The 23,457-nt window shown below is 49.9% G+C and overlaps 1 protein-coding gene and 1 pseudogene across 1 annotated transcript in view; one reads left to right on the forward strand and one right to left on the reverse strand.

Moving 5' to 3' along the window:
* Positions 1–718: 718 nt before the first annotated feature.
* Positions 719–23,457, forward strand: part of LOC147710726 (Golgi integral membrane protein 4-like) — a 100,282-nt gene continuing 77,543 nt past the window's right edge. The window contains exon 1 of the mRNA XM_086921457.1: positions 719–908. Within this exon, the coding sequence (XP_086777583.1) occupies positions 719–908 (190 nt within the window). The remainder of the gene's footprint in view (positions 909–23,457) is intronic.
* Positions 9,824–11,375, reverse strand: LOC147710727 (uncharacterized; annotated as a pseudogene).

Below are 23,457 nucleotides of genomic sequence, written 5' to 3' on the forward strand. Positions count from 1 at the left end.
GATCTTAGTTCATCAAGTCTGCTTTTTCCTTGCCATTTTGGTTCTTGTAGTTTTGTGTTATCTGCTATAAAAGGAGTACTAGAATTGTAAGAAAACAGTACAAAAATAGACTAACTTGCTATATTGCGAGTTCTGTGTATCTTATTTGCTTGGATGACACCTGGCTTGGGATCTCGTGATTTGTGTGCTTCCGTTACCAGGAGGTGTTCTGGGGAGAGCGTTTGGCTCCAGACTGGGTTTAAAACCGGCGATTGCCCCACGGGTCCCAGTGGGTCCCTCCAGAGTGCAGCAGTGTGAAAACGTGCTTACTCCACGGAAAAAGTGATGGGCTGTAAATCGAAGGCCACGTGCTTCCTGCAGAAATATTCGCCTGGGAGTCTTTGATCACTTCCACCCATTTCAAGGGCTCGAGGAGCATCCCTCCGAGGCGCAGCGGAAGGGGCTCTGAGGGCCAGGCCTGCTCAGGAAAGGCTCACAGCACGGGCAGTGACGTACACACGGGAAGACATCCAGGGTTGATACTCATATGGGACGCAAAGCCCTTTGACGTAACAGTGCGGTGCTGGGAAGTCACAATAACGTCATAATCCGCGAGGCTGAGACGGGCTACATCGGCCCGCGCATGGCTCGTGACACTGTTAGTCGGACATTACTGTCAAGATGATAACGGGAGTCCGAGGGCCCGGCCCTCGCTGACGAGGAACCAAGCTCTCCGGCCATGGGACCCGGGGCCTGTGGATGTCGCAGGCAGAAAGCAATTCTGCAGACATGCTTCTGCTCGCTGGCCTTGATGTGCCTGGGGTCCGTGCTCTACCTGTACAAGCACTTACAGGAGAAAGTGCACAGCTCCGAGAACCTGCTCTTCACGTTCAAGCAGCTGCAGGAGGCGCTCTCTGCCCAGCTGCAAGGTGAGGGGCAACTGTCAAGTGAATTATGTTTTACCCCGGTGTCTCCACTTACATTAGTTGTTCATTTCACTCACAGGGGTACCTTACTTTGTATGTAGTCACTCATGATGCCTTTAAGCGCTCTAATTGACAAATGTTGCAGTTAACACAATTTAGAGTTACTCAGTTTATCGACCCCAGAAAGATGGCAAGCTGAGATGGCCTTGCATGAATGGAAAAGCCTATTTGCTCACGGTATAGGAAACCTTGATTTGCTGTCTCTGTTAAATAAGGTATTTTTGTTTATCCCTGTGTGGGGTGGAGGGGGAGGGGGGGGGTATTAGACTCTTCTTAGTATGTTACATTCCAGGAGTGGAAGTTAGGGCTCAGGAGACAAGTGGGTTTTTAGTAATTCTAAGATTATATGATAAGAGAAGGGTTTCCTTTTTGTCTGAAATGTGGAATGAATAGAAAACAGTAGTTTCTTCCCTGCTGACAGTACGTAATTAAAAAGCCTTTCGTACATTAAGTACCACTGGTATTGAAAGCCAAAAGCACATTGGTATCACATGCTTTCATGGCTTATAGTTTTTTTCCAGAAAGATTTAGGGAACTCGAGCCTTTCTGAATAATTCCATGACAACAAGTTAGAAAAGCTTGAACGCCGGTGACAATTGTGATTGGTTAAATGGCAGCCAGTTAGATTACCTAGGTACTTCGGTCATTCTGATTTGCTGCCTTACGGTTGGTATAGCCTGCTTTGGCCTGTGGCAATACGCTGTCTGCTACTTGCCAACCATTGCCCTGCCCAAAGCATCAGGATATGTATAATGGTGTATCTTTGTAGCTGTCTGCAAACAAAAAAATCGGATTATTAGCCCACGCCTACTTAAAAGTTTTCCCATGTCAGACCAGAGTAGGTCATCAAGTCTGCTCTTTCCTTGCCATTCTGGTACTTGTAGTTTTGTGTTATCTGCTATAACAGCAGAACTACAATTGTAAGAAAACAGTACATAAATAGCCTAACTTGCTATATTGGGAGTTCTGTGTATCTTCTAGAAGGTCAGTGTTTGAACGCAGGCTTTAAGTTCCAGATATAAAGGACCTGATTCACCTCACAAAACAACGACCCTCCCTCCTGACCACGAAAACGACGTGGCAGCCGGAGCCGACCTAGACCACGTGACCAGGAGGAACCAAATGGCATGGAGTCCCGGCGCGCAAAAGGACCGCTAGATTGGCGGGGGAGGTCTATATACCTACCTCCAAGCCCAATAGTGCGTCGAAAATACCCCATGGGTAGCGCAGGACCCCAGTGGGTCCAAACACTAGCCTGTCGGATGCACCCTCATGTGGTACTAGGGTGGCTGCCTTACTATGGGGTCTCCATGCGTGGGCCGCAGGCAGCCTCATTCAAGGGCTGTGAATAAAAATTCTTCTAGCTGACGCAACAAGAATTTTCAATTCTATTAACACCTTGCGTGCTGCCCCGATTTCCCCCCTGTGTTGGACATTCCATAACTGGGTGTGGTCGTGACGGAAACATTCCGTCCGGAGTGCTCATTTCTACTCAACCCTCAACTGCACATACATACTTTTTGCATCAGATCTGAACAGCCTCAGTGAAGCCTAACAACTGGGATGGCCTGAAGGTACTTGTACGCAGTCTCTTAATTATTTTTTATCCTGATCATGCTGGTTTTACATTCCCGGCCCTGAATCCTATAAAGTTTTCTGCCTGCAAACTATCCTCGCGACATGGCGGGCTTTTCTCTCCTTTCACTCTCCATTCCTAAGATGGCTGGGGCCACATACCGGAGCCATAAATCGCCCCACTGCCCACCAGATGACCATGAGACTACATACCAACGTGGTCACAGGTCAACAAAACAGTGATAAGACTCTCTCCTCGCCTCCAAGCAGCAGGGAAACTAAGCTCTCTCCTCCCCACCTAACACAGAAGATGGACTAACGCGACCTGCCCCCAAGCAGAAAGGGAAACTATCTAAGCCACACCAAAAACAGAAAAAGGACTACTACTCTTGTCTCCATATATGCTATTCTGGCGGCCATCTTTGACTAGTCCTTCATTGGGGGTGATCACCTTAGACTAGTCATCCCTACCAACTGCCCATTCGTAAGACCACCTGGGTTTACAGCCCTGTAATTTCACACACCCACCCACGGCCACCCCCCCCCCCTCCTCTACCTACGCTTCTTCCACTATGGAACGCAGGGGCAAACACACATACAAAATAAACTACCCACCCGAGCTCTCCAAAAAAAATGCCAAACGCTACAAACACAACTTCCTGAAGGCTCACCCTGAAATCCCGTTTGTGGACACCTACTTCTCATTGACCAATGGAGCCACAAGCACCGATATCATCTTCTATACACGGCGTAGAGCACAGTGGAGGAAAGCGCTCCTCTCCACTCTCACTAGCTCCATCTCCAGCAAATCCACTCATGCCCTAACGCTGTCTATCACGCCATCCCAAGTTTTCCCAGGCAAAGCCACCATCACCATCTACAACAACGGGACCATACTATTCCAAGCCACTGATAGGAACCTCGACCGACTTGACAACCTGTTCCCTACATTCTTAGAACACATCGCCAAACGGCGGACCTCCACTCCGAACACATCAAGTTACACAACACCGTCCAACTCCAATCCCCTATCTCCATCATCTCAACAGCTGATCAACACCCACCTTTCCCATCCCCCCAGCGCTATAGTCAGTCACACACCCAACCTAACATCTCCTCACCCCGCATCTATTGGCAGAGAACACTCTCCCTCATACCCCACGCCTAACACCACGGGTTACACAACACCCCCTAACTCCAAGCGTCAGTACTTCTGGCCTAAACCATCACAGCAGAGGAGCATCTCACACCTCTCCCCTCTGACCAGCGCGGTAATCAGTCACCCACCCGATCATACTTCCCAAAATCCCCCATGCGAAGATCACCCCCCCTCGCACATTCCCCATACCCCCACCCTCCTCACCCCCCACCTCACGACTCCTGCGAACGCCGCAGATCCCACTGTAATCAATCACCCATCCGATCTCACTTCCCCACACCCCTCATGCTCTGGTGAATATCACCCCCCTTCACACATCCCCTATACCCCCACCCTCCTTACCCCCATCCCACACCTTACACGAGTCTCGCAGAACCCACCTCCACCGCACTGTGCTTATCTCCCACGCCCGCGACACGACCAACTCTCACCCTTTACCCCCCCACTCTCACTCCCCACTACCCCACTCTACCGGCTAGACTCACGGAACACACCACCTCCCTCAACCCAACCCCTTATCCTCTATCCCCCCCATTCTTAGCCCCCACCATCCTACTGTCACTCCTTCCCTCTCCAGTCTACACTCATCCCTCATCTCACCTGCGCCGCCTTCCACCAGCGCCATCACCTACGCTACAAACCTCCCCCTGTCCTCATCCATGCCATCCACGCCCCTTGCTCACGAACTCTCTCATCCATCGAATGCCACCCCACCTACTATGGCCGCAGAGCCCTGTACCCCACCTACTACGGCCGCAGAGCCAGAGCCATGTACCATCGCATGCACATCCCGCCCGATTCGATCCAGTGCCCACCCCATTGCCCCACTCAATCACCCACCCACTGCTCTCACTCCCAATACCATCCCCAATCCAACCCTGGACATGATCATATCCACCCTCCTACACGTCAAAGAAGATCTTCACTCCATCAAAGAACTTCTTTTCACACACCCCAGACACACACTACCCTCCACTTCTGCGCCCAACAAATATACCACTCGCCCCTCAAACCTTTTCACTCATCATTCCCCGCATTGGCCCTCTATCCCCGATCGCAAGGCCACCAGCCGCCCCCGTCGCACCCTAAACCCCTTCTCTGACCGAGACTTGCACACTCTACTCCGCTCATATGGCCCAGGTCCCACAAAACTCCCACCCACCACACACCTTCCCATACCCACGATTCTCACAAATCCCCTCAGGCCCGCCACAATGAGCAATAGAAGCTCCGTCCCCTGTAATCTCAGAAAAGCCCCCCTCTCCCTAGAACACTCACCCACTCTCATCACCCCCAGACTAAAGTGTATCCTGCTCAACTGCAGATCGGCCCAGAGACACTCCTCCGGCATCGCGGATCTCATCTTATCAATGGACCTCTATCTAGCCATTCTGACTGAAACGTGGCTAACTGAAGCCTCCACACCTATAATGGACATACTAGTACCCCCCAAATATCACATTATTAGACTCAACAGAAATGGCAAGATGGGCAGGGGAATCGCATGCATCTACAGGAGCAACCTCGTTGTCACTGAAGGTACCTCCCTCTCCCTCTCCTCCTGCGAACTCATCTGCCTCGATATTACTAGCGAGGGCAAACCTGTGTGCTCCCTTCATGTTATCTACCACCCACCCAGGGACAACCTCACCTTCTCCCAACAACTCATGGACACGATATCCACCAACGCCGGTCGGCAGATCAATCAAATCTACTTGGGAGACTTCAACCTCCACTGGAACGACCAGAAAGACGCTGTGGTAAACAGCCTTAAGACTTTCCTCAACGCGCTGGACCTCACCCAAATCTGCAACCGTCCAACACATGAAAAAGGCTCTATCCTTGACCTTATCATCGCGAAAGAAGACTCTACCAGCTGGAGGCAATCGAACCCTGTGACTGGTCAGACCATCACATCATCACCTTCTTCATCAACGAAAAGGTCAAACTTAACCCAGCTCAACCTGCCAAAACCAAGATCTGGAAGAGGGACATGAAGAATCTTAACCCAAACTCCTTGCCTGCCCACACAGGCAGTCTCCTTCTTCCCCCGACGGGCGTCTCTGATGTGCACTCACTGACCGACCTCTACCTAGACACTATGTCTGCAATAATCAATGAAGCCGCACCCCTGCAAATGAAGAGAGTCGCCTCCAAGAACTCAAACCCAGGGTATGATGGTAGACTCAATGAAGACAGACGTGCTATGCGCATGGCAGAGCGCACGTGGAGATCTGACCCCTCAGCACTGCACCTTAGAGCGCTTAAGAGTAAGAGAAACGCTTACTTCAGAAAAATCAAACGCTCAAAATCAGTCTTCTTTAGCCAACAGCTGGATCAAGCAAAAAACCGACCAAGAAAACTGTTTGAGTTAGTCAAAACCCAAACCAAGACGCAACCCCTACAACCTAACAGTTCAACAAAGGATATTCCAAGTTGCGAAGACTTTTCTGCTTTCTTCAAGCAAAAGACCGACAATATAAGAAGTGATCTCCTCAAAGATGTAAGTCGATATTCCAGCTCCATATGCATAACTAACACTCAACCTAAAACCAACGCTTCATGGACGTCCTTCGACACCTATACTGAAGAATCAATTCACAAGCTGCTAGGCAACTTGAAACCTGCCAATCACCTCACAGACCCCCCCTACCTGCCAACGCTGTTAAAGCCCTCACCCCCCTGCTCCTCCCACTCTGGACTAAAATCATCAACTGTTCCTTGCAACAAGGACTCATCCCAGACTCCCTCAAGATAGGGCAAGTCACACCTATACTCAAGAAACCCACAGCTGACCCGGCCGACCTAAACAATTACCGACCTATCACCAATATTCCCACTCTGGCCAAACTGCTAGAAAAATGCGTACAACTCCAACTAACAAAACACATTGAGCAGTTTGACCTCCTCAACCCTCACCAATCAGGATTCAGAGCAAAACATAGCACGGAAACGGCTATGACACACATAATTGATGACGCCCTCGAAATCCTTGATCACAATGAGTCCTGCCTCCTCATCCTTCTTGACCTCTCCTCAGCATTTGATACGGTCAAACATGAGAATCTACTGGAGCTGTTAAATACCAGAATGGGCATATCCGGGACTGTTCTCAAATCGTTCACTTCCTTTCTGCACAACCGGTCTCAGAAGTTCAAGATCAACAACGCATTGTCCTCGCCTGTGCCCGTAACACTAGGCGTCCTGCAAGGCTCCTCCCTATCCCCCACATTGTTCAACCTCGTCATGGAACCACTCACCACCTTGCTTCAAGCATCAAATGTACACTTCTATATGTACGCCGACGAAACTCAGCTCTACCTCAAGCTTCAATCCCCTGAAGACATCAAACTTTTGAATGCCACACTAAGAAACACCCAAGCATGGCTGGCAGACAATCACCTTAAACTAAATGCTCTGAAAACTGAGTTCCTTCTGATCTCACCTCCTGTGAAAAAGGCCATCACCCAAACCTGGCTCAATCATCTAACCGCACTAAATGTACAGCCCACCATCGTGGACTCTGCAAAATCCCTTGGCATCACACTTGACTCCAATCTTGACATGCAGCAGCATATTAGCAAAGCAACTAAAGGAGCCAACTTCCAAATCAACACGCTGAGAAAACTCAAACCCTTCCTACCACCCAAGGACTTCCGAACTGTTGTACAAGCCCTAGTAATTCCTCGCATAGACTACGGAATTGTGGCTCTCAGCGGGCTCCCCCTAACAACAACGGCGCCCCTACGAGCCTCCTTGAACGCGGCCGCGAGACTCATCACTGGTTCAAGAAAACACTTGCATACATCCCCTGACTTAAAAGCCCTGAACTGGTTGCCTTTTGAAGCCAGAGTTCAGCTGAAAATTGCCTGTATGACACACTCGGCCGTACACCACAAGTCACCCAACTACCTCACTCACAAGCTGACTTTATCAGGAGGCTCAAGATCCAACAGAAGCACAAAGAATCTCCTCCTGAAACCTCATAGATTCCGGAAGGAAAAAACATACAAACGCTCCTTCTCTGGAATGGCACCTAGGATCTGGAATGCACTCCCGCCAGAAACTAGGCTTATCCCCTCCTCTGCACTCTTCAAGAAAGAGGTAAAAGCCATCCCTATGGCTAAGTTCACCTGATCCCTATTGCTACTGGAACAATGACAGTACATGGCTCCTATATTATCGGCTACCTGAATGCTTATCTATGTTAGACTCTTTTATGACTGCTACTGGATCAAAATCATTGCACGGATGCTATATTATTGGTTTCCAGATTGTTTATTAGGGCTGTACACTATGACTTGAGTGCTTTACTAACTTACAATCCACTCACTACTGCCTACTATTCTGTTTTCAACAGTGTGGTTCCTCACCCTCTGGGGTGCTATAATCTTATTCGAGTCGACACTGGACGGCTTCTATATTATTGTTTCTTGATTGTATTAGTGTGCATACTCTTGTGCGATTGCTACCCTATTTTGCAACTCACTCACTACCGAATTTTATACTGTTTTCAACAGTTTGTTTATCCTACCTACTGTTTTCTGTAAAGCGCTCTGATATCTGCAAAGATCTTGTTCGCGCTATATAAAACTTAAATAAATAAATAAATAAATAAAAAGCTCAACCGTGACTGATGACGGAATTGTTCCGTCACAAGCATCGAAGGGGTTAAGGACACAGAGGCGAAGATTATGCTTCTCTTTGCTTTACTGCAAAACGACAGCAGCCAATAACAACTTTGAAACTCAGCCTACCCCGGAAGTACAACCCCAGCATAGTATGCACCAATCACCATCAGTCCACTCTAATATATAGTCCGGAGTGACAACATCACTTCCTCTTTCTTTGCATTAAACTTTAACACAGTCCACAAACTTGACAGTTGAACACTGGGCCACCGATTACATCATCGCTGCGGATCCCCCTCAAGCACGTAATAGCATCCTCCGAACCAGATTCGATGTCACCATGCTCCATATCCGCCAGTTCTGTCCTTCTTCCGAACAGTGTCATCCTGAACGTTCAGGTCTATTTACCCTGATCTCCTATAAAGAGAATGGTGGTCGTAATATGCCATCCATGAACTCTGTGCATTGCATAACTTATATGACAGTCACAATTAAGCATCTCCAAATATCAATGGGTGGGAGAAAATGAAAATATCACCATGAATTATACATGAACCATTCCATTGACCATAATCCCATTATCATATGAAACATCAGTATGTTACCTGGGTGGGATAATCCTCACCTCCGTGTCCTTAATAGAATTGAAAATTCTTGTCGCGTCAGCTAGAATTTTTTTTATTCTATGTCAGTCCATGGAGGCTCAGATTATGCTAGTTTAAAGTTGATCCATAATCACCGAAGCCACATCCACAATTGGTTTATGATAAAATGTCTTAAACGTTTAGTCAGAGGACCAGTCCGCCGCAGTCATAATATCCTGTAATCGAGAGACTGAATAAAAGGCCTTGGAAGCCATTGCTCCTCTAACTGAGGGAGCGCCAAAAATGGCAGTATCAACACCTGCTAGTCTCAGTAACCAAGTAACCCACCTGGCAAAAGTCGCTGCAGTGACTGGACGGAAAGGTCTCTGCAGAGAAATTAACAATTGTCCTGCAACATCATTCCTGAACTCTCTAGTACAATCCTCATAACATTTTAAGCATTGAACCACACATAACTTGGTATGATGAGGAAAGGCAGGATATGAAATACATCTAGAATGCGTTTTTGTCTGTTTGGATATCGTGAAAGAAACTCCTGTAGGAGTAAATACTCTACCTGCTATATCCAAAGCTCGCACGTCCCAGACACGCCTGCAGGATACCAGGCATAAATGCATTGTACGTTTCGCTGATAACTGTTCCGGGATAAGCCCTCACTGGCTGGCCAAGCTTTAAGTAAACGTAAAACTAAATTAACATCCCATAAAACAGAATACCTGGGTTTTGGGGGATTGACCAATGGAATACCCCTCACCACTTTACACACCAGGGGGTGTTCCCCCACCGGTTTACCATCCACGTGTGGATGAGCAGCCGAAATTGCTGAACGAAAATTGTTCACCATCCGATATGCCATTCCTGAGCTGGCGAGCTCCGACAGGAAATTGACTATGAGATCGACACCGGATCCCATGGGATCTGTCTGCTGTTCAGAACACCAACTAACCCATCTACACCAAGCTGATTCATATTGCTTGTGTGTAGCAGGTGCCCATGCCTGTGATAAGAAAAACAGAGACTCCTGTGAAACTCCTGGCACTTGCCATTGTCGCCTGAAAGTCTCCACGCCATGAGAGGAGGCCTTGCATCACCAAAGGATGAGTCAACCCCTGAGGTTCCTCCAGGATCTCCGGAAACGACCGAAGTCGAACCGGAAGAGCGCATGACAAAGCTAGCGCCACCGGAAACCACGCTTGCGCTTTCCAACATGGAGTGATTAAAATCACCTCCGCCCCCTGCCGGTGGAGGTGTGCCAATACTCTCGGAATAATGGCGAAAGGAAATAGAATGCCCATCGTCCATGACTGAAGAAATGCGTCCGAGCTGATCGCTAGAGGGTCTGGGCCCCAGCTGTAGAACCGAGGAAGTTGCGCATTTAGTCTGGATGCGAAAAGATCCACTGCACATGGGCCCCATTTGTCGTTCAAGTGCTTGAACACCCCAGGATGCAGTCTCCAATCGCTGGCATACCTCAGGAAACGAGAATTTCAATCCGCTACCACATTGGAAGAGCCCGGAATGTACTCCGCCGTCACCGATATATGGTGGTCCAGGCAATAATGCCAAAAGTACTTGGCTATCACCACTAGAAGACGAGACCTCGTACCCCCCAGACGATTGATGTATCGTACTGCCGACACATTGTCCATCCGCAGTAAAATACAGCAAGTCGTCCGCTGCGGGAGAGCGTCCGAATTGCAAATGAGCCCACAAGACGCTCCAGGCAATTGATATGGAGTTTCAGTTCCTCTCGGGACCACCGACCCCCAGTTTCCATGAGCCGCATCAGGCTCCCCAACCTCATCTGCTGGCATCCGATTCTATGACTATCTCAGGGTGGGCTGAGAAAATGGCTTTGCCATTCCAAGCATCCATGTGCTCCAGCCACCAACTCATCTCGGTCCGCGCCTCTTCGGAAATCGAGATCTGCTCTGCATAACTCAGACCCTTGCGTAAGTGTAGAATCTTCAAACGCTGAAGAGCTCTGTAATGTAGGGGTCCTGGGAATATAGTCTGTATTTAGGCGGCCAGAAGTTCCACCAACCTGGCTAAGGTCCTCAAGGATATAGTCTGAGAGGCAAGCGCTCACCTCAACTCCTTCTTGATATCTATTCTCTTCCTCAAAGGTAATAGTAACTGAGCTGCAAGTGAGTCTACCTGAAACCCCAAGAACTCCATCAACTGGGTTGGAGTCAGAATGGACTTCTGCGCGTTGATGACAAATCCCAACTCTTGTAAGAGTTGGACCATCCAGATCAGATGAAGAAGAACTGTGTCCATATTCTGCACCATAATCAGAATATCGTCCAAATAAATTATGAGTTTTACCCCCCGTTCTCTCAGATACTGAACCACAGGTTTTAGTAATTTGGTGAAACACCAAGGGGCGGACGAAAGGCCAAAGGGCATGGCCGAAAACTCGAACCACTGGTCTTTCCATTGAAAATGAATGAACCTCCTTGAGGGGGGAAGATAGGCACCGCCAGATACGCGTCTTTCAGATCTAAACGCACCATCCAATCTTTTTTTAACAGGATGTCTCTCAACAAGTGTATGCCCTCCATTTTGAAGTGGCGATACACTACCCAGGAATTGAATTCTTTCAGATTGAGCACTCGTCTGAATCCTTCGTCCTTTTTGGGAACTAGGAAGACGGTACTTACAAAACCCAGCGGATGTGGGCACATGTGCATGATTGCCCCTTTTTGCAATAACGACTCGGCGTCCATGAAAGACGTCTCTGCAAGGGAAAAATGTAGGGAATGAGGAACCTGAACCTGATAGGGTGAGGATAAAACTCTATTTGAAAACCTCTTACCGTCTGAAGGATCAAAGGATTCTATGTGAGGCTTTCCCATACATGATAAAACAAAGCAATCCGGCCTCCCACCTTGGTGTCCCCAGCCTGCATTAAGCTTACCTGAGTAAGAACCATCTCCGGAGGAATTATTTTGTCCTCTGTAGCCTCTATGTTGTCACCCCCTGTCGCCGCGATTGCGGGAAGGGTAGAACTTTGAACGCTGGCCACCACCTCTGCCACGTTGCTCGGAGCCTCGAGAGGTCTGGTTAAATCCATGGCCGGTCGCTCGACCCCTGTAGCACCCGGCCCTGTTAAAAAGGCCAGTGTGAAAGACTTTTTTTATATTTGCTTGAGCCTTATCCAGGGCGAAAAATGTGTTCACATACTTCCCCATCTCCTTCACGAATTTCTCCCCGAACAGCATGCCATTAGCGAGCGTGCCCAGTTCTGTATTCGCCATTTCAGCCAGTTGTGGGTCAATACGCATAATGAAGGACCTTCTCTGTTCCGCTGATAGAGCGCAGTTCGTGTTCCCGAGGAAACACATAGCTCTTTGTGCCCACTCCAAAAGCTCTGTGGGGTCCAACGGGGTATTGGAATCCTTAGCGGTAACCTCAGCATCCAAGATCTTAGTCAGGGGACCAGACACGTCAAGAAGCTTATCCTGACAACCCCTTCAGGCCCTGTCGAGCCCTTTCTTGGGATCCTTCGCAAATTTCTTCATAAAAGCGGCCATGTTTGGGTCTATTTCTGGAGTGTCAGCTACTTTTCTCATTAGTGATGGTCGGGGACATTCGGAACTTAGGGTGGCCCTAACTTCCTTCTCAAAACCTCTCCGGAGGTTGTCCTGCACATAGTGCGCCACCTCTACGCAAGGAACCCACTCAGTGGACCTTGGGTGTATAATATTTCTGCGGTCAAACAAAAGATTCTTATTGGGCGGTTTGTCCTCAACGTTGTGAGATTTGCGTTTCCGCTTTTTTATCTTCTGGGAAGTCTGCGACGCCTGATCGGAATTAGACATGTCAGGCACGGCAGAAGACGACTCATCAGTCTCATCCGTCTGTGTCACCTGTGTTTTACGTGCCTTAGAATTCACACCACCGTGATCATGCATCACATTACCGGCCATCCTAGCAAGGACCTCAGCCGAGGTATGAGCAGAGGTCTCACCTTGCGCAGCACAAAACGTACGCCTGCCATAGTTCTTCAATGGGTTGGTAAAAGGTTGCAAAGCCTTAATTAATGCCATATTGATAGAGCCCTGGACGTGGGTATCCAGGGCTTCAACCAATTGCTCCTCCATCTGGTGCTCTTCAGGTTCTTTTTAATCTGCATATTCATTAAACTCTACCCACTGCTCTTCCTCCTCGCCGTAGTACGCCATTGTTATTGTAGGAGGTCTGAAGGAGTTTCTAGGGGGGAGAACCCAGGGGTGTACACTTGTGCACCGGCACCGATAAAACTGTCCCTATACTGTAAACCAGCTGCCCCTATGCCAGACGGTGAAAACTTATTCAATTGTAGTGGAGAGAGCCACCCCTATTCTCCCCTAAGGCAATGCCCTGCTCCGGAATCTACCCCGGTCGGCGTTCTCTTGGGACCGGGGATAGAACAGTCACTGACACTCGCTGATGCGCGAAGAGCCGATCGCGAGCGCTAGAATTGGCTCTCCGCACATGCGCGAGTCGTGGGAATAGAAATAGGACTGCTCCCCGCAAAGCGCGTCTAGCGCATCCCACTCCCGCTCCACAGAAGTACCGCTATCTGTACTAAGCGAAACACATGCAAGCTAAATGGGCACAATATTGCACAATGTTAACTGCACACACACCAAATACGAGCTGCCAAAAAGCAGTTGAAACACAGCACCACGCTGACGCGCGCCTACTCATTAAACAACACCGTAACGGCACCCCCCGGTTACCATAAACAAATTGAACAATAAAAGCATTCACCTTAAAAACTTTCGCAATGAAAGAAAGGGAAAGTACTTAACTCGCTGCTGCAGCAGCAAAGAAAGAGGAAGTGATGTTGTCACTCCGGACTATATATTAGAGTGGACTGATGGTGATTGGTGCATACTATACTGGGGGTTGTACTTCCGGGGTATGCTGAGTTTAAAAGTTGTTATTGGCTGCTGTGGCTTTGCAGTAAAGCAAAGAGAAGCATAATCTGAGCCTCCGTGGACTGACATAGAATTACTGCAAGTGGGAGACGCGTTAGCACCTGAGCACATAGAGAGTGACTTAGATTGTGTGTTCATGATGGAAAGCCCTAAAACATTGTTTGTTCCTATTTTTTTGGATGCCACCTGGCTCGGGACCTTGTCATTTGTGTGTTTCCGGTACCAGGAGGTGTTCTGGTGTCAGATCTGTTGAGAGCGTTTGGCTGCAGACTGGGTTTAAAACTGGCGATTGCCCCACGGTCCTCTGGTCCCTCTGGACGCACAGAGTGCAGCGTTGTGAAAAAGTGCCTACTTCCACGGAAAAAGTGATGAGCTGTACGTCGAAGGCCACATGCTTCCTGCAGGAATGTTCGCCTGGGAATCTTTGATCACATCCATCCATTTCCAGGGCTCGAGGAACATCCCTCACAGGCGCAGCGGAAGGGTCTCTGAAGGGCCAGGCATGCCCAGGAAAGACTCACAGCATGTGCAGTGATGTACACAAGGGATAACAAAGCTGTACTGCTCAGGGTGCGGACATAAAGTAGTTACCAGGGTTGATGCTCGTATGGGACGCAAAGCGCTTTGACGTAACAGTGCGGCGCTGTGAAGTCACAATAACGTCATAATCCGTGAGGCTGAGCAGGGCTATATAGGCCCGCACATGCCTCGTGAGACTGTTAGTCGATCATTACTGTCAAGATGATAACAGGAGTCCGAGGGCCTGGCCCTTGCTGACGAGGAACCGAGCTCTCCGGCCATGGGACTCTGGGCCTGCGGATTTTGCAGGCATAAGAGGATTCTGCAGGCAGGCTTCTGCTTGCTAGCCTTGCGGTGCCTCGGGTCCGTGCTCTACCAGTACAAGCACTTACAGGAAAAGTGCAAAGCTACAAGCACCTGCTCCTCAAGTTCAAGCAGCTGCAGGAGACGGTCTCTGCTCAGCTGGAAGGTGAGGGGCAGCTGTGCAGTGAATGGTGTTTTACCCTGGTGTCTTCACTTACATTAATTGTTTATTTCATACACAAGGGTAGCTTTTTAGGTCTCGCCTAGCAGCGCGGAAGCGCTGCTTTAGAGACCTCTTGGAATCTCTCCAGGTTTTATTGGGAACTCCTGCACATTTTGCACTGTTCCCAATGAGCTCTCGTGCACGTTTGGCGATTGCCTTGCGGGAGCGAGCAGCAGTGCCAAATGTTAGTAATTATCGTGCTGGCTCCCGCAAGGTAAACGCCGTGCACCACAGGAAAGCCTTCGTCCACACAGCCGCCCGCTTTAAACGGTGCCTTGGTTTCACGCCGATACCTCGGTGCAGCTTTGGGTATTTTACTTCCAACGGAGGAGGTGTCAAAGCCCGCCCTGGGGACGGTCTCCGGGTGGACACAGGGGGTTGTATCCGCTGTAAAGGGAAATCTCCTCGGTTCGGTTTCAAAATTCCTGAAGCGCTTCATAATTTACATAAGTTATACATGACGTGCATTGTCCGGAGGGAAGCACGAGGCACAGACGACCAATATGCACCATTTTTAAAACATCAAATGAAAAGTGCAAGCCATAAATAGAGATGGGGGCAGCGGAGTATGTGAGCGATTAGGCGGCTCTTCGCGTGACTGTTAGACCTGACATCATTGGCTTGAGTCTCTCCTCCATTTCTTTCTGTTTGCCTCCACTGTTTTACGATGTTTTTGCTGGTATATGCTTTTGGCACTGTGCCACTGCTGATCAGTGCCACAGTGCAAGTGCTCCCTATGTTAAATTACTGTATTGATTGAATTCCATGTTTGGCTTATTTGGTTTACTGTCAGTCCCTAGTCTAGTGCACCAGGAGTGCCAGGGCGTGTAAATGCAAATGCCGCTCGTGGGCTTGCAGCACACGTTGTGCCACCCACAAGAGCGGCCTAGTAAAAGTATGTCTGAGGGTCTGCCATTGCCAGACCCACGTGCAGTCTAGTATTGTCACGCTGACTGCGCAAGTACACCTACTTGCCAGTCCCTAAACCTTCCCTTAACTTCATGTTAGTCACCCCTATGGTAGGCCCAACGGCACGGTGCGTTGTAAGCATAAGGTAGGACAGGCCTGACCAAGTTGGCATGTCCTAATAGTGAATCACAGCCATATTCGTTTTTCACTATTACGAGGTTACCTGCTCTCCATTAGTTAGAATGGGCTGCCCGGATTATTAATGCTATAATCCTAGCGGGCTCGGGGAGCATGGTGCAATGTCGAGTTTGGTATCCCTGAACTCAGGGTTTAATTACGCATCCGTTGGTGTGGATGGTTTTTGGACTCCGGTTTTGAAAATAGCACTTTTAAAAAGTGGCTATTTTCTTGTCTAACTATTTCTGGTTTCTGCTGGTTTGGTGTGTGTGTGACAGGAGCTGGGTGGCTCCAGAGATCTGGATGAGTCAGTGTGGGATGAGTGGGACATTTGCGTTGAGAGTAGGGGGAGAGTAGTTGCTGATAGCCTGCCCTGCCTGATACAATGTTGGCTCCACCTCCTGCCAGGCGACTGATGGCTCTGTGCCTGCCATGGACCATCCTGGCCCCACCTCCTACCAGGAGGCCGATTACTCTGCTCCTGCCAGTGACAATGCTGGCTCCACCTCCTGCTGGGCGTCTGAGGACCCAGCCCTGCGCAGTGAATAGGCCAGGTGCCTCTGCCTGGCTACACCCACAACAGACCCAGGATGTTGGGAAATCCCCCTGCATGGACAAAGGGATTAAAGCCAAAAAGGGGTATAAGAGAAGGACCCCTGAACCAAGAATTTAGATCACTTCTGACAAGGAACCCTGAAACCAAGGACAAGAAGCCTGCTGATCCAAGGACTTGCCTACCCCTTCTGCCTGTGTGCTGTTTGCTGGGGGGAATCCTGCATTGCTTCTTTATTTTTGCCAAGGAACCAGGAGAGAGGAACTGTGTGTGTACTCTCACGCTTTGCTAAGAAAATCTCCAAGGGCTGGAAGAGGCCAGTCTCCTGTTGAAGTCACAGGGCTAAAGGACTTCATCTGCTTAAAGTGCTATTTGCTGGAACCTGTGAATCCAGCACCTTTGAAAGAATCCAGCAATCTCGACGCCGACGGACGTCGCCAAATCCAGCTCGACATAGTGAGTAACGGCTCCAGTGTCCCGCTTCCTCGACGCCGGCCGCCGGGCCCGATCGACGCCAGCAGCAACGCCAGTGAGTAGTGAGTTCGGCTCCAGCTCCAAGGGACCTTGTGTCTGCACCGCTGCTGATCGCATCGACTTTGAAGCCCTCTCGACGCCGTGAGCGCTGCTCACACTTCGTAACAGCATCATCGACATCGACGACCACTGAGGCCTGATCGACACCGACGACGCGACGCCGAATTGCTCGACGCCGCTGATTATCGTGTGCTTCATTTTCCTAAGGTACTGTGTTGTTGGGGGTCCGTGTGACTCCGGGCTCGACGTAGCGCTCCTCGCGGTCGACGCCGAACCTTTGGATTAACTTTGCCTCGACGTCGTGTGACTCCCGTGTGGGTTACATTGTTGCCAAGAACTGTGTTTTCAGGAAGAAGAGTTGCTTTTGATACAAAAGACTTTGTGCTAAAGAAGAAACTATATTTGAACTATTATTTTCCCTTCCAAGAGTATTTATTAAGATTGTGCATATTTTTGTCGTTATTTGGTCTTGTGCTAAGCCTTATATAAAAATCCTTATTTTTATAATACTACTGTGTCGTGTCCATTTGTAGTGTATTCACTTTATTACTGTATGTGGTCATAAATGCTTAACGCACAGCCTCTGAGATAAGCCTGTCTGCTCTGCCAAGCTACCAAGGGGGTGAGCAGGGGTTATCAAAGGGTGTGATCCCCTTGCCCTGACTAGAAAAGGTGTGTCCCTATTTGTCAGAAGTGTATACCTCTGCCAACTAGAGACAGCCGGTTCTAACATTGGTGGGTCAGCGGTGAGGATTTTGAACTTTGCGTTTATGACCCATGTCCAGTGATTAGTGTGCGCTACATAGTGAAAGCAGACCATAGCGCAGCCACAATCTAATTTTGAAGGATCCTATTTTTGTTCTCCGCTTTTCTGAAGCTTGATTTTTTTAACACTGCCAGTTTTGACCACGAGTGACACCGGAGTCGCTACCCCTGTTGTTGTTGTGGAGGAATTCGATAGAATTAAAATCCCGGATTACAGCAGGAAGCAATTAGACCATTATTGCAAGCAGTTCAATGTTCCTACCAAGAGCTGCAGAAACAAACCGGAAGTTGTCAAAGCCTTGGAGGCCTGGTTAGAGTCCAGAGATCACTCTGATGCGGTGGTGGTACCGCCAGGGGAAGGGGATGAGGAGGTGCCAGTGAATGGGCCTGTGTCCTCTCCCGGCAGAAGTGTTTCCTCCAAAGGTCTTTCCCCTGAAGAAAGAGAAGAAAGGGCGAAAGAGCGAGCATACAACATGGAAATGGCAAGGCTTAAGATAAATGGGCAGTTGGAGTTAGAAAATGCAAGAGGTAGGAGAGAAGCTGATTTGGAGACAAAAGGTTGGATTTTGAAAGAGCGTGATACCAAGTTGAGGGAGTTGGAGATCCAAGCTAAGAAGTTAGAATTGAATCCCTCTGGTGGCAACATCCCATCTGTGCCTGCAGAAAGTTGGTTTTATTTCCCTAAAGATGTGATAAAAGATTATCATAGGAATGAAGATATTGGTCAATGGTTTAAAGCATATGAGTTAGCATTGTTGGCCCACCGGGTCCCTGAGAAGGATTGGGGAGCGGGATTGTGGGGTCGCTTTGTGAATGAGGGGAGAGATACCCTGTTAGACATGCCTGTTGAGGATAGGATGTCGTATGCTCATATGAAAGATGCTTTAATGTTGCGGTATGGCCTAACCCCCGAGAAGTACAGACAAGCTTTTAAAGAATGTAAGAAGTTGCCTGGTACGACGTGGGTTGAATATGTGTCTTATTTTTGCAGAGCCATGGATGGTTGGGTAAAGGGCAGCAAAGTGGAAAGTTATGACGCTCTTTATGATTTGTTTGCTTGGGAGCATTTGTCTAATAACTGTTTTCCAGAGCTGCGCCAGCACCTTATTGATAGCAAGATATCTAACCCTAGAAAACTTGCTGAGGAGGCGGACCGCTGGGTCAGTACCAGGGTCCACAAGGGTCCAGTGGGAGACTCAGCCAAAGGTGGGCAGGGTCCCCAGCAGAAGAGTGGGGGGGACAAGGGTAAACAAAAGGAGTCCCAGAAAGGGCCCCAAAGTAATCCCCAAGGGATCCAAGGGAAGGGTTCCCAGCCTCCCCCTGAGAAGAAGCCAGGGGCCCGACAGGTAAACCTGTTCATAGGGGCCCACTGACCTGTTACGTTTGTGGACAGGTGGGACACCGGTATTATGACCCCCAGTGTCCCATGAAGAATTCGAATGCACCGCCACGTGCACCCCCCCGTCAGTTGGCGAGTGTAGCCCTGGGAGGGGAGGAGATGGTTGTCCCTGGTGGGAGGGGTCCCGCAGAAATGTCCCTGGTCTCGCTAGGAGACATGGAAATGGTCCCTCCACCCCCTCTGCCTAGTAACATTAAGAAATATAGGCAGTGGGTGACCATTAATGGCCATAGAGTGGAAGCTCTCAGAGACACCGGAGTGAGTGTGACAGCTGTCAAGTGTCACTTGGTGTCCAGAGAGCAGGTGGTTCCCCACACATTTTACCCCGTGATAGCTGCTGACAACTCCCAGAAAGAGTGTGAGGTAGCTCAAGTTTCCTTTGAATGGGGGGGAGTTTCAGGTACTCTTCAAGTTGCTGTAAAGTCCGCCATGCCTGTTGATTGTCTCCTGGGCAATGATTTAGAAGACTCCCCTTGGGCTAAGGTGGAGAGGGAGACGCAGTTGAAAATGTTGGGTGTGCCAGAGTGGGTGTGTGCAACCACTCGATCCATGACAGCAAGTTAGGGTGTTGATGGGGTCCCGGAGCCTGAAAATATGGCCCAGGACCCAGCTGTGAAGAGAAGAGGCAGGAGGCGCGGGAAAGCAGCCTCCGTAGTTCCCGTGGTCCAGGAGGAGGTAGACCTTGAGGGGGATGCCCTGGAGCCCACAGGGGAACAAGTGGCCGAACTGGTAGACCTGCCCGAGCTGACCCACTGGCAGCAGGATGGTGGTCCCTCCAGGGAGGAATTTTGTGCAGAACAAAAGGTGTGCCCTTCTCTTGTGGGTATGAGGCAGCAGGCCTCAGCCCAAACATCAGGTGATCAGTCAGGGTCACATTTTGTTTACTGGGAGAACGACCTCCTGTATAGCGAGCCTAAGGCTGCTGAGCCTGGGTCAGCCCGTGTGCTGGTGGTACCCCAGCGCTTCAGAGCCTTCCTACTGGGTTTGGCTCATGACGTTCCGTTAGCTGGACATCTGGGGCAGGACAAGACCTATGACAGGCTTGTCACCCATTTTTATTGGCCTCAGATGCGACGGGATGTAGACATCCATTGTAAGACTTGTCACACTTGCCAGGCAAGTGGGAAAAGTGGAAGGAAGCAGAAGGCTCCCCTCCAACCTTTTCCAGTGGTCAGTACCCCCTTTGACCGGGTGGGGATTGACATTGTTGGGCCCCTGGACCCCAAGACAGCCCTGGGCAACAGGTTTATCCTGGTCTTGGTGGACCATGCCACACGGTACCCGGAAGCCATCCCTCTCCGAACAGTGACGGCCCCCATGGTGGGACGGGCACTGATGGGTGTTTTTTCCCGAATGGGGTTCCCCAGAGAGGTGGTGTCAGACCGGGGCACCAACTTCATTTCCAACTATATGAGGTCTCTGTGGAAGGAGTGTGGGGAAACCTACAAGTTCACCACTCCTTACCACCCTCAAGGAAATGGGCTGGTTGAGAGATTCAACCGGACCCTTAAAGGCATGATCATGGGTCTTGAAGAACCAATGAGGCGGAAATGGGACGTCCTCTTGCCATGCCTGTTGTTTGTTTACCGAGAGGTGCCACAAAAGTCTCTAGGGTTCAGCCCCTTTGAGCTTTTGTATGGTCACCCGGTAAGAGGACCTTTGAGTCTGGTCAAAGAAGGCTGGGAGCAATCTCCCAGGAAACCTCCCCAGGATGTATACAGTTACATGCTGGCCTTTAGGAACCAGACTCGGCGCTTCAGAGATCTTGCTCAGGTGAATCTGGAGGCCAGCCAGGAAGAGATGAAGCGGTGGTACGACCGGAATGCCACTCTGGTTGAGCTTCAGCCTGGTCAGGAAGTTTGGGTCATGTCCCCTGTGGAACCTTGTGCGCTCAAGGACAGGTGGACTGGACCGTTTAAGGTTGTGGAGAAGAAGAGCGATGTCACCTACTTGGTGGACTTGAAATCTCCCAGGAACCCTTTGAGGGTCCTGCATGTCAACCGGTTGAAGCCCCACTTAGAAAGGTCCGAAGTGGGCATGCTCCTAGCTACAGATGCTGGAATGGAGGAGGAGAGTGAGGCTCTTCCTGACCTCCTGTGTGCTAAAGAGCAAGATGGGTCAGTGGATGGTGTTGTCCTCTCTGACACACTGACCCTTGAGCAGAAGCAGGATTGTCGCCAACTGTTGGGACAATTCCCTGATCTGTTTTCCTTGGTTCCGGGTGTCACTCATTGGTGTCTCCATGATGTTGACACCGGAGACAGCCCTCCTGTGAAGCACAAGGCTTACAGGGTGACTGACAAGGTCAGAGCGTACATTAAGGAGGAGGTTTCCAAAATGTTCGCCTTAGGGGTGGTTGAGTCCTCTAGCAGTCCTTGGGCCAGTCCAGTGGTCTTGGTCCCGAAGGCTGCAGCGCCTGGTGCTTCACCAGAACTTTGGTTCTGCGTGTATTACCGAGGACTCAATTCAGTCACGAAGACTAGCGCGCACCCCATCCCCAGAGCTGATGAGCTCATCGATCGGTTGGGGGCTGCACGGTACCTTTGCACGTTTGATCTGACGTCTGGGTACTGGCAGATCGCCTTAACCGATGGGGCAAAAGAGAGGTCAGCATTCTCCACACCAGATGGGCTCTACCAGTTCCGGGTGATGCCCTTTGGGATGAAGAATGCCCCTGCCACCTTCCAGAGGTTGGTCAACAAGGTCTTGGCTGGACTGGAGGATTTCAGTGCCGCCTACCTGGACGACATCGCAGTGTTCAGCGCCAGCTGGGAGGAACACTTGCGCCACCACCAGGAAGTGTTGTTGGCCCTGCACCGAGCAGGCCTCACAATCAAAGCCAGTAAGTGCCAGATTGGGCAGGGTTCTGTGGTGTACTTGGGGCACCAAGTAGGGAGCGGCAAGGTTGCCCCCCTGCAACCCAAGATTGATACCATCCTGGCTTGGGCGCCGCCCAAAACCCAAACTCAGGTGAGAGCCTTCTTAGGACTCACGGGTTACTACAGGAGGTTTGTCAAGGATTACGGTAACATTGTGCACCCCTTGACTTCGCTGACTTCCAGGAAGCAGCCACGAAATGTGATCTGGACTGATGCCTGTCAAACGGCCTTCGACACCCTGAAAACTGCAATGTGCACAGCACCTATACTCCAGGCACCCGACTTTTCTAAAGAATTTGTTGTCCAGACGGACGCTTCAGAGCATGGCGTGGGGGCTGTTCTGGCTCAGGTGAATGAAGAGGGCCGAGACTTACCTGTAGCCTTCATCAGCCGGAGGTTACTTCCCAGGGAAACGAGGTTGAGTGCGATAGAGCGAGAAGCATTTGCTGTGGTCTGGGCGCTGAAGAAGCTAAGACCCTACCTGTTTGGGACTCACTTCCGGGTTCAGACAGACCACAGGCCCCTCAGATGGTTGATGCAGATGAGGGGTGAGAATCCAAAACTGTTGAGGTGGTCCATTTCCCTAGAGGGGATGGACTTTACGGTGGAACACGGCCCTGGTACAGATCACGCCAATGCTGATGGTCTGTGCAGATTTTTCCGCCTTAGTGATGAGGACTCCCTAGGTCAAGGGTAGTTCTCCCCACATTTCAGCTGGAGGGGACACGTGTTAGACCTGACATCATTGGCTTGAGTCTCTCCTCCATTTTTTTCTGTTTGCCTCCACTGTTTTACAATGTTTTTGCTGGTATATGCTTTGGGCACTGTGCCACTGCTGATCAGTGCCACAGTGCAAGTGCTCCCTATGTTAAATTACTGTATTGATTGAATTCCATGTTTGGCTTATTTGGTTTACTGTCAGTCCCTAGTCTAGTGCACCAGGAGTGCCAGGGCGTGTAAATGCAAATGCCGCTCGTGGGCTTGCAGCACACGTTGTGCCACCCACAAGAGCGGCCTAGTAAAAGTATGTCTGAGGGTCTGCCATTGCCAGACCCACGTGCAGTCTAGTATTGCCACGCTGACTGCGCAAGTACACCTACTTGCCAGTCCCTAAACCTTCCCTTAACTTCATGTTAGTCACCCCTATGGTAGGCCCACGGGCAGGGTGCGTTGTAAGCATAAGGTAGGACAGGCCTGACCAAGTTGGTATGTCCTAATAGTGAATTACAGCCATATTCGTTTTTCACTATTGCGAGGTTACCTGCTCTCCATTAGTTAGAATGGGCTGCCCGGATTATTAATGCTATAATCCTAGCGGGCTCGGGGAGCATGG

The sequence above is a fragment of the Lissotriton vulgaris genome, chromosome 5 (assembly GCF_964263255.1).
Source record: "Lissotriton vulgaris chromosome 5, aLisVul1.2, whole genome shotgun sequence".
Classification (NCBI taxonomy): domain Eukaryota; kingdom Metazoa; phylum Chordata; class Amphibia; order Caudata; family Salamandridae; genus Lissotriton; species Lissotriton vulgaris.